The 15367-nt window shown below is 37.6% G+C and overlaps 1 protein-coding gene across 1 annotated transcript; it reads right to left on the bottom strand.

The window, feature by feature from the left end:
* Positions 1-2196: 2196 nt before the first annotated feature.
* LOC100010848 (UDP-glucose 6-dehydrogenase-like) lies at positions 2197-4129 on the bottom strand. The gene has a single exon (XM_056811042.1). It carries the CDS (start codon positions 3961-3963, stop codon positions 2479-2481), a length of 1485 nt encoding a protein of 494 aa, XP_056667020.1. The 5' UTR covers positions 3964-4129; the 3' UTR covers positions 2197-2478.
* Positions 4130-15367: the final 11238 nt, after the last annotated feature.

The raw sequence follows: 15367 nt of genomic DNA, 5'->3' as shown, positions 1-15367 counted from the left end.
GAAAGGAACAATTGAAAGATATGAAAAAGCAGTAGAAAACTCGTTTAAAATTTGGTTACTTGGCTGAACCTTTGTATATTCATCAAGCAACATGGACCCAAATGTATCAATAATTTAATTCTCTGGGGTTTTTATTTCCGGTAGGTAATTTTAACACCTTAAAAGTCCCAAAAACAGGGCCAAAGGAGTGCCCCAGTTGGAGTAGTTAGTCTAAAACCATTTCTTACAAAAGCTAATGGCTTGGTTTTTGGTTTTTGTCATTCCTGGCTCTATTGGCAGTAGTTCTTTTTCCTTTGAGATGAGCAGTCTATGTAAAGGAGACCCTCTTGGGATAGGATTCTTTTCAAACCAAGCCCGGCGAAAATGATTAGGTTACTGCTTGAATCACCACCTTGGACCTCTCCTTAAAGACCAAGTGGCTGTATTGTACCACCTAAGAAGAGTTTAATTTGTGGTTTTTCTTTTTAAAACATGAGGATTAAAGAAAAATAGAGAAAAAATTAAAGGTCATCTCTTACTTATTCCTATATCTTTAGCACTAGTCTAATGCTTTTTCCTTTTCTAACATCAGTTTCTGGTTATTATTTGCTTGCTTTGCTCTTCCAACCTATTTTTTTTTGCAGCACTCCTCAACCAAAAAGAGACAAAAATAATTGGAAACACACACACACACACACACACACACACACACACACACACACACACACACACACCCCATCTTACCCAAAGTTTCTCCTTGATTTCAGCTTCTCAAGTACCCAGAACTTGAACTTATATTTAAAAAGTGTGTTACCGAAAGAAAAGGCACATAATCATGTGGCTGGTTGTGTGGCTAACCTGAGTTTAATATTTACCTTGGGTCTGCTTTCACTAGGAAAGAGGCCACAAATTTCTCTTATACTCCCAATGGCGTCACTTTTTATGAGTCTTCCTGGTTGGACAGACTTGACCTTAGTCCAGATCAGAGACTAGTCTTCCAGCTAGGACAGGAGGCAAATATCTTTTGAGACACTAGGGAGTCAGGAGGCTTCCTTCTTATACAGACAGACTTCAGGTCTTGTTCATAACCCAGTCTGAGTGTGGGGGTTGAGACCGAAATGGATTCTCAAAACTTTCCTTTTAAAAAGGAAAGGGGGGTACAGATTTATGTTCAATCCTCATAGAGGAATCACAGTTTCATGTTTACAGTATGATTTGCTTTGGTGTTTTGGGTAAGCCCTGTTGTCTGAGTTTCATAGTATGCACTTTGAGGGGATGGCCTGGCTGGCTTACTGTTTTGCAGTTGTTTTGTCCACCTGAATTCCATTTCTCCTGCTCCTAGTTCCCTTGGTGTCTTGGTGTCTTGCCTATTGGGTTGGTCCCTATGCTGTTGATGCCCTAGGTGATGTACTTGTTGGGATATTCTCCCTTCTTACTTCAGTGAGACTGGTCCTTCCCACTTTTCTTGGTTTTTAGGTGTTTTTTATTTGTAGAGGGTTTGGGTGAGCTCAGGTTGATCCTTACTCTGCCATCTTAGTTCCCAGAATTTTTTTCTTTGGTAGTTTATTTAAGACTTCTATTTAGTCTTCTGTTGGTTTGGATATTTTACATTTTTTAAGGAATTCCATTTCTTTTATGTTCTCAATTTTGTTAGCATATTGTGATTCATAGTAGGTTCTGATAGTTCCTTCTTTTCTTTTTCTTTTGGTTGTGTTGCAATTAACGTTATTCAGTTTCTATTTTGTTGGTTTCATTTTCTATCATCTTTTAAAAAATAAAATTTCTGTCATCTTTTAATGTTTATCAATTTTGTTAGTTTTTTTCAAAGAATCAGGTTTTAATTTTATCATTTCCATAATCTTTTTGATTTCTAATTTATCTATTTCTCTTTTACTGTCAAACCTGACTATTTTGGAACTCTTCAAATTTGGTATTAAATGCATTTTGACAAAAATTTGTCACAATATTTGATGTTTGCTTGGCACTCAACAGGCTTGCTAGAACTTGTAGGCCTTGTTCCAGCCAAAACAAAGGATCACATGTTAGTTCAGGAGTGTAATATTTATAGGGAAAGGTGGGTAGATATCAAGAACAGGAGATACAGAAGGTTTATAGCAGGGAATGGAGGAGTTGAAGGGAGAGAGGGAATATGGCTGCTGGTGAGGCAAAAAGAGAGAGATGCCTCCTGCCAAGAGGCTATTTTTTTTTTAAAGTAAAAGATATTTGAACTTTAATTTTACAAAAATTGATACCATCAAAATCATCATGATTATTTTCTATTTGCTCATTCGACAACTGATAAAATATTATAAAAATATAGAGAAAATAGATTCCAGATTTAAGATAACTAGGTATGCTACCAGCCATGTAGCTTTTAAAAAGTTGATTTAATTCACTAAAAAAATAACTTTTGTTTCCTTAAAAACATGTCATTGGTTGCTATTTAATATAATGAGTATTCATGATTCTTCTATACTTAAAATACAAAACTGATAATGCTTATACTCTTGGCTTCTTATTTGGCGGGTCCTGTAGACTAAACTTTGGAATTTCAGAAGAAGGCGCATATGGAATTCTCTTTGAAGATACCTTCTTGCCAATTGTTTCAATCTGGAAGCCAATGGTTTGCAATTCACTGTGAAGGTCATCTAGGACACGTCGACCATCAAAGATAAAGGCTGGTTTCAACATTTTTTTATGAATACGTTCATAATCCAATTCCTTAAACACGTCCCATTCAGTACAAATGACAACAGCATGGGCTCCATCGCATGCTTCATATGGATCCTTTGTGATGGTCACCAATCGGGACACTTGGTCATCCTCTGAAACACCAGGATGAGAGAGATCTACAACTATTTGTTCCCTTGGTACTTTAGGATCATAAATATGGAGATGTGCCCCTTCATCCATCAAGTATTTGCTTATGTAGATACTAGAGGATTCTCTTGTGTCTCCAGTGTCCTTTTTGAATGCAAATCCCAAAATAGCTATCTTCTTATCAGTAACCGTATTAAACAGACTATCAATAATCCGAGATGCAAACCTCCTTCTCTGGTAGTCATTCATGTCTATTACCTGCTGCCAATAACGTGCTACTTCAGGCAAATTCAGAGCTTCACAGAGATAAACTAAATTTAAAACATCTTTCTGAAAACAGCTCCCACCAAAGCCAACAGTGGCCTTCAGGAACTTATTTCCAATTCTCTGGTCCATCCCAATGGCCGTTGCAACCTCTTCTACATCAGCTCCTGTTGCTTCACACAGGGCACTGATAGAATTAATGCTACTGATTCTCTGGGCAAGAAAAGCATTAGCTGCCAATTTAGAAAGCTCTGAAGACCAAGTATTGGTTGTGAGGATCTTTTCTTTGGGGACCCAGTGTTCATATACAGCAGACAGGGCACAGACAGCTTTCTGTCCCTCTGGGGTTTCATCGCCACCAATTAGTACCCAGTCAGGGTTCTTTAGGTCTTTGATTGCTGTGCCCTCTGCTAAGAATTCAGGGTTGGAGAGCACCTGTAAGTTCAAGTTGGGTTTTGTGTTTGCATCAAATATCCTCCGTATACTTTCTGCTGCTCTAACTGGGACAGTGCTTTTCTCAGTCACAATTTTGTACCCATTTGAGTTCTGTACAATCCGTCTAGCACAAGCTTCAATATACTTCAGATCTGCTGCACGACCTTTTCCCATTCCGTAAGTTTTTGTTGGTGTATTAACAGAAATAAACACAAGATCAGCCTCTTTGATGGCAGCATCAATATCGGTAGAAAAAAAGAGATTCGTTCCCCGACAAGATTCAACCACTTCTTTTAGTCCTGGCTCATAAATTGGGAGTGTGGCCGAATTCCATGCATTGATTCTAGATTCGTTAACATCAACAACTGTGACCCTAATTTCAGGGCACATGTGTGCAATGACACTACACGTGGGTCCTCCAACAAAACCTGCTCCAATGCAACAGATCTTCTTAATTTCAAACATGATTATACCGGGGGACGGCGGGGCCGGACGCTCCTATAGGGCCGCACTGCAGCAGCGGAGATGGTCTCGGAATGGACTGGACGCGGGCGGCGGCTTCTACCTTCGTGCTTCCCTCTTATGCAGCAGCCACTTCCATCTCACGGTCCCTAGAATTGCAAGACGCCCGAGCTGGCCCCGGGAATTTAAAGGTTCCGGCCCCAAGAGGCTATTTTTTAACAAACTAGGGTGTCTCAGAAATGGGCCAGCCTGAGGGGATGTCTTTTTTATGGATTCATGCCAAAGATGCCCCAGAGCAGGTAAACATGGACCTTCCTGAGAGATAAGCCTTTCCCTAGACTTTAGTCACCCAGCAGGAGTCTGATAAGGACTATTTGTAGTTGAATGTCTGTCCTGAAGCTTAGCTCCCTCTATGCCCCCTGAAAAGATAGTTCTCTTATCTGACTGTGATATTCAAATAAGATAAATTTTAATAACCAGTTCAGATTGGAGAGGTATGAGGGAAGAGGGATCGCCCTAGAAAAGATTTGAGACTCTCTCAGCTTTGCAGATGAGGCCAGGCCTCACAGGCTGGTGGAAGGTATCTCTTATTCCTGTCTACGCTATATCTGTGCTAGTTTTATTAATTTCAAAATCTTAGCAGTAGACAGCAAGCAACAAGAAAAGTTCTGACTTTCGGAGCTGGTTGGGCCTGTCTCTTTGGGCTAAAGAAAATAGAGGCACTTCTATCCAGAGACGAATAAGAAAAACTCCTCTCACTTCCCAGGTCAGCAAGGAAGGACTAGCAAGTCACAAGACCAACTGCCACTCCAAGTTGCCCCTTCCCCCACCAACTGTCAGTCTTGTCAATTTCTTCTCTCTCTAATATTCCCACTGTTGCTTGTTCCAACTCAGTGGCAGAAAGTTCAGAACTTATTTTAGTTTCCTTTCCACAATTGTCCCCCATTTTTTTTGTTGTGACCTTCCAAAGTTGCCTGACCTTCATAGGTACTTAGCACCTTCCTAAAAATAGACTTAGCTTAAGGCTTTTGCTTCACTATAAGTATGAGTTAAGTGCTTTTTCATTGTTCAGTAAAGAGTTTACAACTTTATCTCCCCCTAAGGCACTGTCTAAGTATAGGTGGAGTAATGTAAAGTTCTCACATACATTCCTGACTAAGTCCCTTCAATGTTTTAAATGGGGAATGGTCTTAACCAAATCTTCTGAAGTAGGGTCTGAGAATTTTTAAGATTCACAATATATATAATTATTATTATTATTTGCAGACTGTCTTATCTATATATATTTCCATTAAACACAATTTCAGCATCAGCTTTACAATAAACAATTAAAAGTTTACTAGCTATCTGCAAATGCAGCTTAAGTCTATTCCTATGTATAACTAATTGTCTATGCTATGTTTAACTTAACTTACTCCTAATCTATTCCCTACTTATTATAACTATTATCTAAGTCTCTAGTCTAATCTATAACCTAATCTTATGTACAACATATAAAAATGCTATGCTAAATATTTACAGATGCTATCACTATGTTACTAGCCTAATTATAGTATATACATCATTTATAGAGATTATTTACATATAATACAATAATATACATTGTTCCACATCCTGACATTAGTCAAATAGAAGTATCTATTGATCCTTCTATTTGCCTAAGACCTTATGGAACTAAGTATATACATATTTACATTTTGCATAAATACAATTTCAGACACTTGTTTATTTAAACAAGGTCTCTCAATATGTGTAAAGATTAAAATTTTGGGGATACTGAGGCAGGTAGAAATTAGTTTCTCTCTGTAAGGAGTATTATTTTATGAGGTTTATTAAAGGTCAAGGGTTAAAGAAAATACAAGCAAGAGAAGCACATGCTAGGTGGCCATGAGGCCCACCCAAGTTTCACTCACATCATGAGACATGTCTGTTTGCCAGCAGAGCAAGGAAGAGAACAGGGCCCGCCATGGGTGGAGACCCTTTAAATAATGATTTTGCTCTCAGCCCAGGTGAGAATTCAGTGAGATTATAAAGCATTCTGGGGAAGTGGAGCACGGACTTCTGGGGATTGAAGTCCTGGATTGAAGTCTATTTTTACAATGTCAGTTTGATTTTTTATTTTGTGTCTAATAGTGTTGTGTTGAATTAATACTTAATCAAGTTTCTTTAGATTTCCACTTCTCATGTTGACTGATGGATCTCTTCTTTCTTCCAAATTATGTAGGGATGCATGCTATTTCCCTAATATGTGAAACTACTTTTGTTTTATTATTTCAACACACTCAGTCTTACATATAAGTCTCATTTTCCATCTGTCCTCTTCTTATATAAACAAATTTACAAAGTTCAAAGTTCTTAGCTGTCCATTTTTGGTGTGTTTCTGCACAAAATTTTCCTATCAATGTTTGATGTCTTTATTTAATCTCTCCACTTGCCCTGAACTTTGGGGATGAAACAGTATATTCCTAGATTTTTATAAATTTCATTTAATACTGATTGAGTAAAATGACTTCCAGTCTGAGTCCAATTTTGTGGGAATCCCAAATCTAGGTATGATTTCTTTTAATAGGATTTTGACCACAAATGCCTCGTTGTTCTTTTTGGCAGGAAAAACTTCGGGTCATCTAGTCAGTCTGTCTATGATGACAAGGCAATACTTAAACCCTTTGTCTTTTGGCATATTGATAAAATCTATCTGTATGCATTCAAATGGAGTATATGCTAAGGAACGACCTCCTCACCTTTGGTCTTGTATACTCCCTGATTGAACTACATACAAATTTTACATTTTTGACAAACTCTTATGGCATATGAGGATATTCCTGGTGCAGTCCAAAATCGTCTCAATGAATCGATCATGGCTTGGGTTCCATAGTATCCTTGTGTATGTATTGCATTGCACACATGATAAAATAACGCTCTAGGCAGAATGGGCTTGCCTAGTTGAGAAAACCATATACCTCTTATTTGTTTCACCCCTAAGTTCTTTATCCATGATTGAATTTCCTGTTCATTGTAGGCATTAGTTCAATTGTTCTGTACAACTATTGCGAAATTCAATACATGTAGAGGTTCTTCTCTAGTTCCAAATTTTGCTGTAATGTCAGCTCTATGGTTTCCTAAGGACACAGGTTCATTAGCCCCTGTGTGTGATCTATAGTGGATTATTGCCACTTCCTTGGGCAGTTGTATGGTCTTAAGAAGTTGCATTATGACTTTGGCATATACGATCTCTTTGCCTGCACTTGTCAAAAATCCTCTATGTTTCCAAATTTCTGCTGTGCCATGAATTACTGAGAATGCATCCTGGGAATCTGTGTAAATATTGACTTGTTTGTCTTTTCCAATTTGCAAAGCATTTAATAAAGCAACTAGCTCTGCCCCTTGAGTGCTCATGTGCTTTGGTAAGGATGCATACCATAATGTCTCTGTTTGGGATACTACTGCCACTCCAGTGTACCTTTCTCCGTTAACTATTATGCTTGAACCATCTGTATGCATTTCAATGTCAGGTTGTTCCAGGTAGTCTTTTAAATCATTTCTTGGTTTTTCTACTAATGATATTGTTTCCTGGCAATTACATATGGGTTCCCCTTCAAACAGAAGATCTGGAATCAAGGATGCCAGATTCAATGGTTGGCAATGTTTTAAAGTGATGTTTTCATTGTTTAGTAACACAATTTCATATTGAGAAAGTCTTTGCTGTGTGCAAAACTTGTAAATGACATTTCTTTAATATGGATTCTAATTGGTGTGAAGAGGAGACATTAAGTTTGATCCTAATACCAAATCAGATGACTTTTGAATCATGGTTGCTGTGGCTGTGATTGCTCTCAAATGGGTAATCATTCCTTTCTCAATTATATCCAGCTGTGTACTCTAATATACCATTGGCCTAAAATTGGGTCCCAAAGTTTGGACAACCACTCCAGAAGCTATACCTCTTGCTTCATGTATAAAGAGATGGAATTCTTTGTTGTTGTCTGGAATACCTAAGGCTGGAGCTGTTATGATTGCTTCTTTGAGCTGTGCCAAGACTTGGAGATGCTCTTTTGTTAGTTTCAAAGGTTCTGTCACTGTGTTTTTGGTTAAGTCCATAAGGCATTTTATTATTTGGCTATAGCCTGGATCCATTGTTTACAGAAACCTGTCACTCCTAAAATGGCTCTCAGTTGTTTTTTAGTTTCGGGCATGGTGAGCTTCTGTATGTCCTCTACTCTTTTCTTGGAAATCTTTCTCGTCCCCTTTTCCAAGATAAATCCTAGGTATTCCACTTTAGGCATAACCCACTGTAGCTTTGATTTGGAAACTTTGTGGCCTTTCTTATATAGCAGGAGGAGTTTTTTACTGTCCTGGTAACAAACTTTAGCAGACGGGGATGCAAGAAGAATGTCATCCACATAGTGCATGATTTTGCTTTCTTTGAATTGAATGTTCTTTAAATCTTGTTGCGAGATTTGGCAAAATGCTGTTGGGCTATCACAGAATTCCACTGGTAATCTTCCCCATGTCATCTGAGACCCATTCCAAGTGAAAGCAAAGATTTTTTGGCTTTCCTTTGCAATTGGAATGCTAAAATAAGCACTACACAGATTAACGACAGTATAATATCTAGATTTACATGGAATTTCTGAAATTATTTTAGATGAGCTTGGAATGATTGCATGGAACTTTTTTTACAAAGCTATTTACTGCTCTTAAATCTTGGACCAGTTTTCATTGAACTTTTCCTTCAGAGTCACATTTCATTTTCTTTATGGGTATTATTGGTATATTATATTATGATCCAACAAGCTTTGGATAATTGGGTTGATTCCATCTATGGCTTCTTTACTTAGTTTGTATTGTGGCATCTTTGGTGGTGTCCCTTTTTTAACTTCTACTTTTACTGGTGTTGCTGACATTAGAATCCCTACATCTGTAGAATGTGTAGCCCAAAGTTCTTTTAGTATATCACTTGGTATTTCAAATATTGTACTTTCATTCTGAACTTGTTCATCATCCACTTGCCCCATGAACTGCAATTGATAATGTTTTAAAGAGTCTTTGGGTAGATATAGATTTCCCCCTATTTATTACATTGAATGGTTGCTCCAATTTTACACAAAAAAATCTCTCAAGAAGGTTGATTGGGCATTCTGGGATTAGCAAGAATATGGGTTCTGTTGTTAGAGGTCCTAGAGTTACCATTTTTGATTTTAGTTTTAGTACTCTCTGTTTTTTTTTTCTCTGTAGCCCCCATTATTTGTACATAACTTGTGATTTGGCTATCTTCAGGAGGTGTTTTTAAAACAGATTTAGTTGCCCCTGTATCAATTAGAGCTGGGTAAATCTCATTACCCACTTTTATCATGACCCTTGGTTCTGTGTTCTCATTTTGTTGGCATACTAGACCATAGGTGCATATATTTCTATTTTGTTCAAATCCCAGTTTTGTTCTTCAGCTACAGACTTTTCTTGTTGCTTTGAACATTCATTTTGCAATCCATCATCAGTTTGCAATGGAATTGCATTATCATGGAGACTTAAGGATGGCATAATAATGATTGTGTTTGCTTTTTCTTGTGCAGTTACTATTGGTTGGAATTCTTCTGCATATAGAAAAGCTAAACACTGAGTAGCTGCCAGAACTTCAAAAGGAGCAGCAACAGCTAATTTTCTTCAGGTAAGGAGGAGACAAAAAAGAAGGTTCTCATTTCCTTAATTGGGGAAATGTATGTAAAATGGGTGGGAGTGCAAAACTTTCTTGAAAAATATCATCCTGATAAAGCTTTAATAAACAGAATTGTATATTTGTTAAATGATGAGATCATTTACCACTTTAGAGCAATTTTGAAATGCAGACAAAAATAAACATTATTGGATAGGTTTCTTATGAAGCTTATACCTGGTGAATCTCAAGCAGGGTTCAGGAGTGATAAGGGACAGAAGAAAGAAAGAGAAAGAACTCCAGATGGGCAACTGTCCTCAGATATTATGGACAGGCACTACAGGCACTCCTCTTTCAGACAGTAACATTTTTCCTTCCCACCATTCCTTTAAGTGATTGCAAACCTATGGCACATGTGTCAAATATGGCATGTGGAGTGCTCTCATTGGTTATGTACACCACCCCATTCTCCCCTCCAGAGTTCATTACTAGAAAAGCAGAGGGACTCAGATGGAGTTGCTCCCTTCCCTTTCTCTGTGCCTCCCTATCCCTCTGTCTAGCAGCCCAATGACAGTGCATAGGGGGTAAGGTGGGCAGCTCACAGGCCACAGATCTGGAGGGGAGTAGAGCACTCAGGCTACTCTTCTTCCCTTCTTCACCTACACTGAGGACATTTTTCCACTTCACCAGCCCCTCTACACAACAGCCTAATGGAAGAACTTCCTCCTTCCCCTGGGAGGCTCACAGGCAGCAGAGCTGGAGGGGAGCAGAGTACTTGGGTCACTCACTCCCCTCTCCCTCTCTACACTTTCTGAAGACATTCCTCACTTTCACCCACATTTTTGCCAAGCAGCCCAGTGGGAACTCTTTCTTCTTTTCCTGTGTGGAGTAAGGGGATGGGGAGTGCCTGGCCCTGGGGCAAGAAAAGCATGGCGCCTGGTCTCTGGGGGGTGGGGAACTGCACATGGTCTCTAAAAGGTTTACTATCACTGCTTTAGGTCATGAACTCTTCTCAGAACAGGTAAAAGTTAAAATTGGTTTAATCTAATTATTGCTTTAAAATTTTGATATCATGTATTATTATTCTATAAAGTATTGAACTTCTATGCCAATATGAAAGGACTTGAACCTAGTTGAGAATCAAGGTTACGGTGCTTGATATATGTTAAGATGCAGGACTCCCTTGTACAAAACTTCATGTGCAGTATTCTGAGTTAAGTACCTCAATTTGGCTATCATCCTGGCTCCCTCTATCTCTGACAGTGAAGGTACAATCAGACCAGGGAATGATTTTTCCCATTTGCTGCTAAAACATAGTCCTTTCTTATAGTTTGGCAATTTTTGGTAGTCCTAGCTGCAAATGGGTAAAGTGCTGTATTGCTGCTATTGTCCTACAGGCTTGTGGGACATGTCATTTTAATAGAGCCTTGCTGTGATTCAAGAACCTGTTACAGGTTTAATTTTTACTCAGTATTTTATACATGTAAGCTTTTTATTTTTTTTATCATTTCTGCACTTATTATTTTTATACAGAATTTTTGTTTTTTATTTTGATATTTTTTTTGGATGGCTTTTGTTTTTCTTTTGATAATTATTTTGAATACACTCCTGAATCAAGAAAGCAGATCCTTTTGGAGAAGGTTCTGTAAAGATGCCTGAAGAAGCCACATACTGAATCAAAAGATCCAGAATGAACTTTGGGATATAATGAACTAAATTGAAGGGGGTTGAACATACTTGTTCTGAATGTAACTCTTATGCCCAAGGGAACTGCCCCCTAATTGGCATTTTGTCAATGTGTTTAACAATCAGTTTTTGTATTTTTCCTCTCATATTTCCCTCATCTCTAACTTTTGTAACTTCCTCTTAGAAAATGTAATATTTTATGTATTTAGCTAGAAGGTATTTAAAAGTTTAAAATAGGACTGTTTAAATAATCCATTGGGGAGACTGGTCTCCCAAAGGATCACAGGGAGATTGTACCAAGGGGATCTCGTACCAAGGGGATCTCATCCCTTCCCCCTCCTGAGTAATCTGACCCATCAGTCAACATTCCTCATATAACACAGTTATGCCAGGTTTGCGTCCATTATGGGCTGTACGTTGTAATAATTAAAATGGTTGAGGTTATAAACTGTAGTGAGTTAAAATAGTGGAAGATATAAATTGTAGTAGATATAAGAGTGGATGAGTAAATTGTGACCGCAGAAAATATGTTTTCACTACAGTGTCTTGTTTTAAAATCAAATATAAGGTGGTCACCAGGGAAATATTCCCAATTATTCAAATATACCCAAGTCAGCTGGGTTTTATAGAGATTTTAATTAATACAAATGAGGAATTAAAGAAAAGGAGAGAAAGAGAGAAAAAGGGTGAATAATGAGAAAGGGATAAGCCGGCCCTTGGCCAGTCCTGGCCAACCCAGGCCTAAGCTTTTTGATAAAAGATCAGTCAGTCCTTAATCACTCACCACAAGATCTGTCCAAGCAAGGATTCTAGTGACACCAGGCTAGTTCCATCTCAGCTGACTTCACCAGCTCAATCAATCCTCTGAAAAGTCCCTGAGAGAGTCTCGAGAGAGACCCTTCAAGGCAGCCTTTCCCAGGTGACTCCCTCCAGAGAGAGCTTTTCGTCTCTTTTTAAAGGGCATTTTCTTCTTTGTCACCTCCCCTAAATTCTTACATCTACCAATCACAGTAGACATTTTTCAAAGGACAGACCATTCTTAGTTCACACCTAAGAAGGCGTGAACTTTTGAGTAATTTACACCAGGAAAGCTCTGAGTAAGTTTCCACCTCTTTACTCCTTGTAAGTTCACAAGTTGCCTGACCTTTATAGGTACTTAGCACCCCTTTGTATTATATCTAAAAACAGGCACAGCTTAAGAATTTTTGTCTTACTATAAGTATGGGTTTAAGTATCTTTCATTGTTCAGCAAGGAGTTTTTTTTTTTTTCCTAAAGCAGGCTTAAGTACGGGTGGAATAGAGGTCTTCACATTCCTGATCTAAGTAGAGTTCTCACATTCCTGGTCTAAGTAGCTTCACTGCCCAAGTGGGGAATGGTCCCAATGGGGAATGTTCCCAATGGGGAATTTTTAAACATTCACAAGTCTGAGAAATTTCAAGATTCACAATGTCAATAAGAGGGAGGGGGCAGGTCTTTTCTGGGCTTTTGAATGAACACAAGAACAGAGCAGGCAGGTGAGGGGGAAAGAGGAAGGGACTGGCAGGCTAGGCAACTCGTGGTCAGGTTGTTTAGAGGAATAATGAGATTCAAAACTATGATTGTCTACCCTATTTTTTTTAAGTTTTAAATAAATTTTTACTGATAGTTTATCTTCCTTAAATTATCTCCAGTATTCTTTCCCCTCTTCCTCTCAAGAGTCATCCCAGGTAACAAAATAGTATTTTTTTCTTTCTTTTTAAAATAGTATTCCTTTTTTAAAAAATTTAATTTGTTTAGTCAATTTAGAACATTATTCCTTGGTTACAAGAATCATATTATTTCCCTCCCTCCCCTACCTCCACCCTTCCTGTAGCTGATGAGCAATTTCACTAGGTATTACATGTGTCCTTGATCAAAACTTATTTCCATGTTGTTGGTATTTGCATTAGGATGTTCATTTAGAGACTACATCCCCATCCATATCCCCTTGACCCATGTAATCAAGCAGTTGTTTTTCTTCAGTGTTGCTACTCCCACAGTTTTTCCTCTGAATGTGGATAGTTTTTTCTCGTAGATCCATCCATGTTGTTCAGGATCACTGCATTGCCTCTAATGGAAAAGTTTATTATATTAGATTGTACAATCAATCTCTGTGTACAATGTTCCCCTGGTTCTGCTCCGTTTGTTCTGCATCAATTCCTGGAGGTCATTCTAGTTCCCATGGAATTCCTCCAGTTCATTATTCCTTTGAGCACAGTAGTATTCCATCACCAACATATACCACAATTTGTTCAGCCAATCCCGCATTGAAGGGCATCCCCTCATTTTCCAATTTTTTGCCACCACATAGAGCGCAGCTATGAATATTTTTATACATGCCTTTTTCCTTTTTATCTTTTGGGGTACAAACCCAGCAGTGCTATGGCTGGATCAAAGGGCAGACAGTCTTTTAGTGTCCTTTGGGCATAGCTCCAAATTGCCCTCCAGAATAGTTGGATCAATTCACAACTCCACCAGCAACGCATGAATGTCCTGACTTTGTCACATCCCCTCCAACATTCATTACTTTCCTTTGCTGCCATGTTAGCCAATCTGCTAGGTGTGAGGTGATACCTCAGAGTTGTTTTTATTTGCATTTAAGATTATAAGAAATTTGGAACACCTTTTCATGTGCTTATTAATAGTTTTGATTTCTTTAACTGAAAATAGCCGTTTTATTTCCCATGTCCATTTATCAATTGGAGAATGGCTTGATTTTTTTGTACAATTGATTTAGCTCTTTGTTAATTTGAGTAATTAGACCTTTGTCAAAGGTTTTTGTTATGAAGATTGTTTCCCAATTTGTTGCTTCCCTTCTAATTTTGTTTCTATAAAAACTTTTTAATTTGATGTAATCAAAATAATTGATTTTACATTTTGTGATTTTTTCTAGCTCTTCTTGGTTCTAAAGTCTTTCCTTTCCCAAAGATCTGACATCTGTGTTCACCTAATTTGCTTATGGTTTCCTTCTTTATATTCAAGTCATTCACCAATTCTGAGTTTATCTTGGTGTAGGGTGTGAGATGTTGATCCAAACCTAATCATACTGTCTTCTAATTTTCCCAGCAGTTTTTATCAAATAGTGGATTTTGGTCCCCAAAGCTGGGATCTTTGGGCTTATCATAGACTGTCTTGCTGAGGTCTGTTCTACTGATCCTCCTTTCTGTCTCTTAGCCAGTACCAAATTGTTTTGATGACTACTGCTTTATAGTATAGTTTGAGATCTGGGACTGCAAGGCCACCTTTCTTCTTCTTCACATTTTTTTTCATGATTTCCCTGGATATCCTTAATCTTTTGTTCTTCCAAATGAACTTTGTTATGGTTTTTTCTAATTCAGTAAAAAAGTTTTTTGGTTGTTCAATGATATGGCACTAAATAAGTAAATTAATTTGGGTAGGATTGTCTTTTTTATTATGTTAGCTAGCCCATGAGCAATCAATGTTTTTCCAATTGTTTAGATCTAGTTTTAATTGTGTGGAGAGTGTTTTGTAGTTGTGTTCATATAGTTTCTGTTTGTCTCAGCAGTTGTCTACCCTTTCTAATAAACTTTATAAAATATATATCTGGGTAGAAATATTAATTTAATTCTTATATATATATATATATAAGTATATATATATAACTGCATTAGTGCATATGCCTTATAAAATCTGGCTTTTCTGGATGTCTGGAACAGATTAACTCAATTTACATGATTCCTTATAGGAAAAATTAATTTGGTACTTAGCCTTTTTGGCACTTGATCTGTCTTCTGGAATAAATTAATGACAAGTACCTAGGTACCAGTATAATTTCCATCTTTTCCCTCTTTTGTGCTTATTTTGGTCAATAAGCATTTATTTTATTTTTTTTAACTCTTATTTTCCTTAATTTTTTTTAGATTTGTCCAAAACTGAGTGACATAAACATCCCTTGCTATTATTGTATTATTGCCTGCCTCCTCGTGTTGTTAATTTTCCCCCTTTCAATTTAAAGGCCAAGGTATTTGCAGTATATTAACTTAATGTTTTTTGTTTAAGCTTCCTTTTAGTATAATGTAATTTTTCTGTTT

This window comes from Monodelphis domestica, chromosome 1 (assembly GCF_027887165.1).
Source record: "Monodelphis domestica isolate mMonDom1 chromosome 1, mMonDom1.pri, whole genome shotgun sequence".
NCBI classification, from domain to species: Eukaryota; Metazoa; Chordata; class Mammalia; order Didelphimorphia; family Didelphidae; genus Monodelphis; species Monodelphis domestica.
The sequence above is the reverse complement of the archived record's forward strand: the minus strand, read 5'-3'. Positions and strand labels throughout refer to the sequence as shown.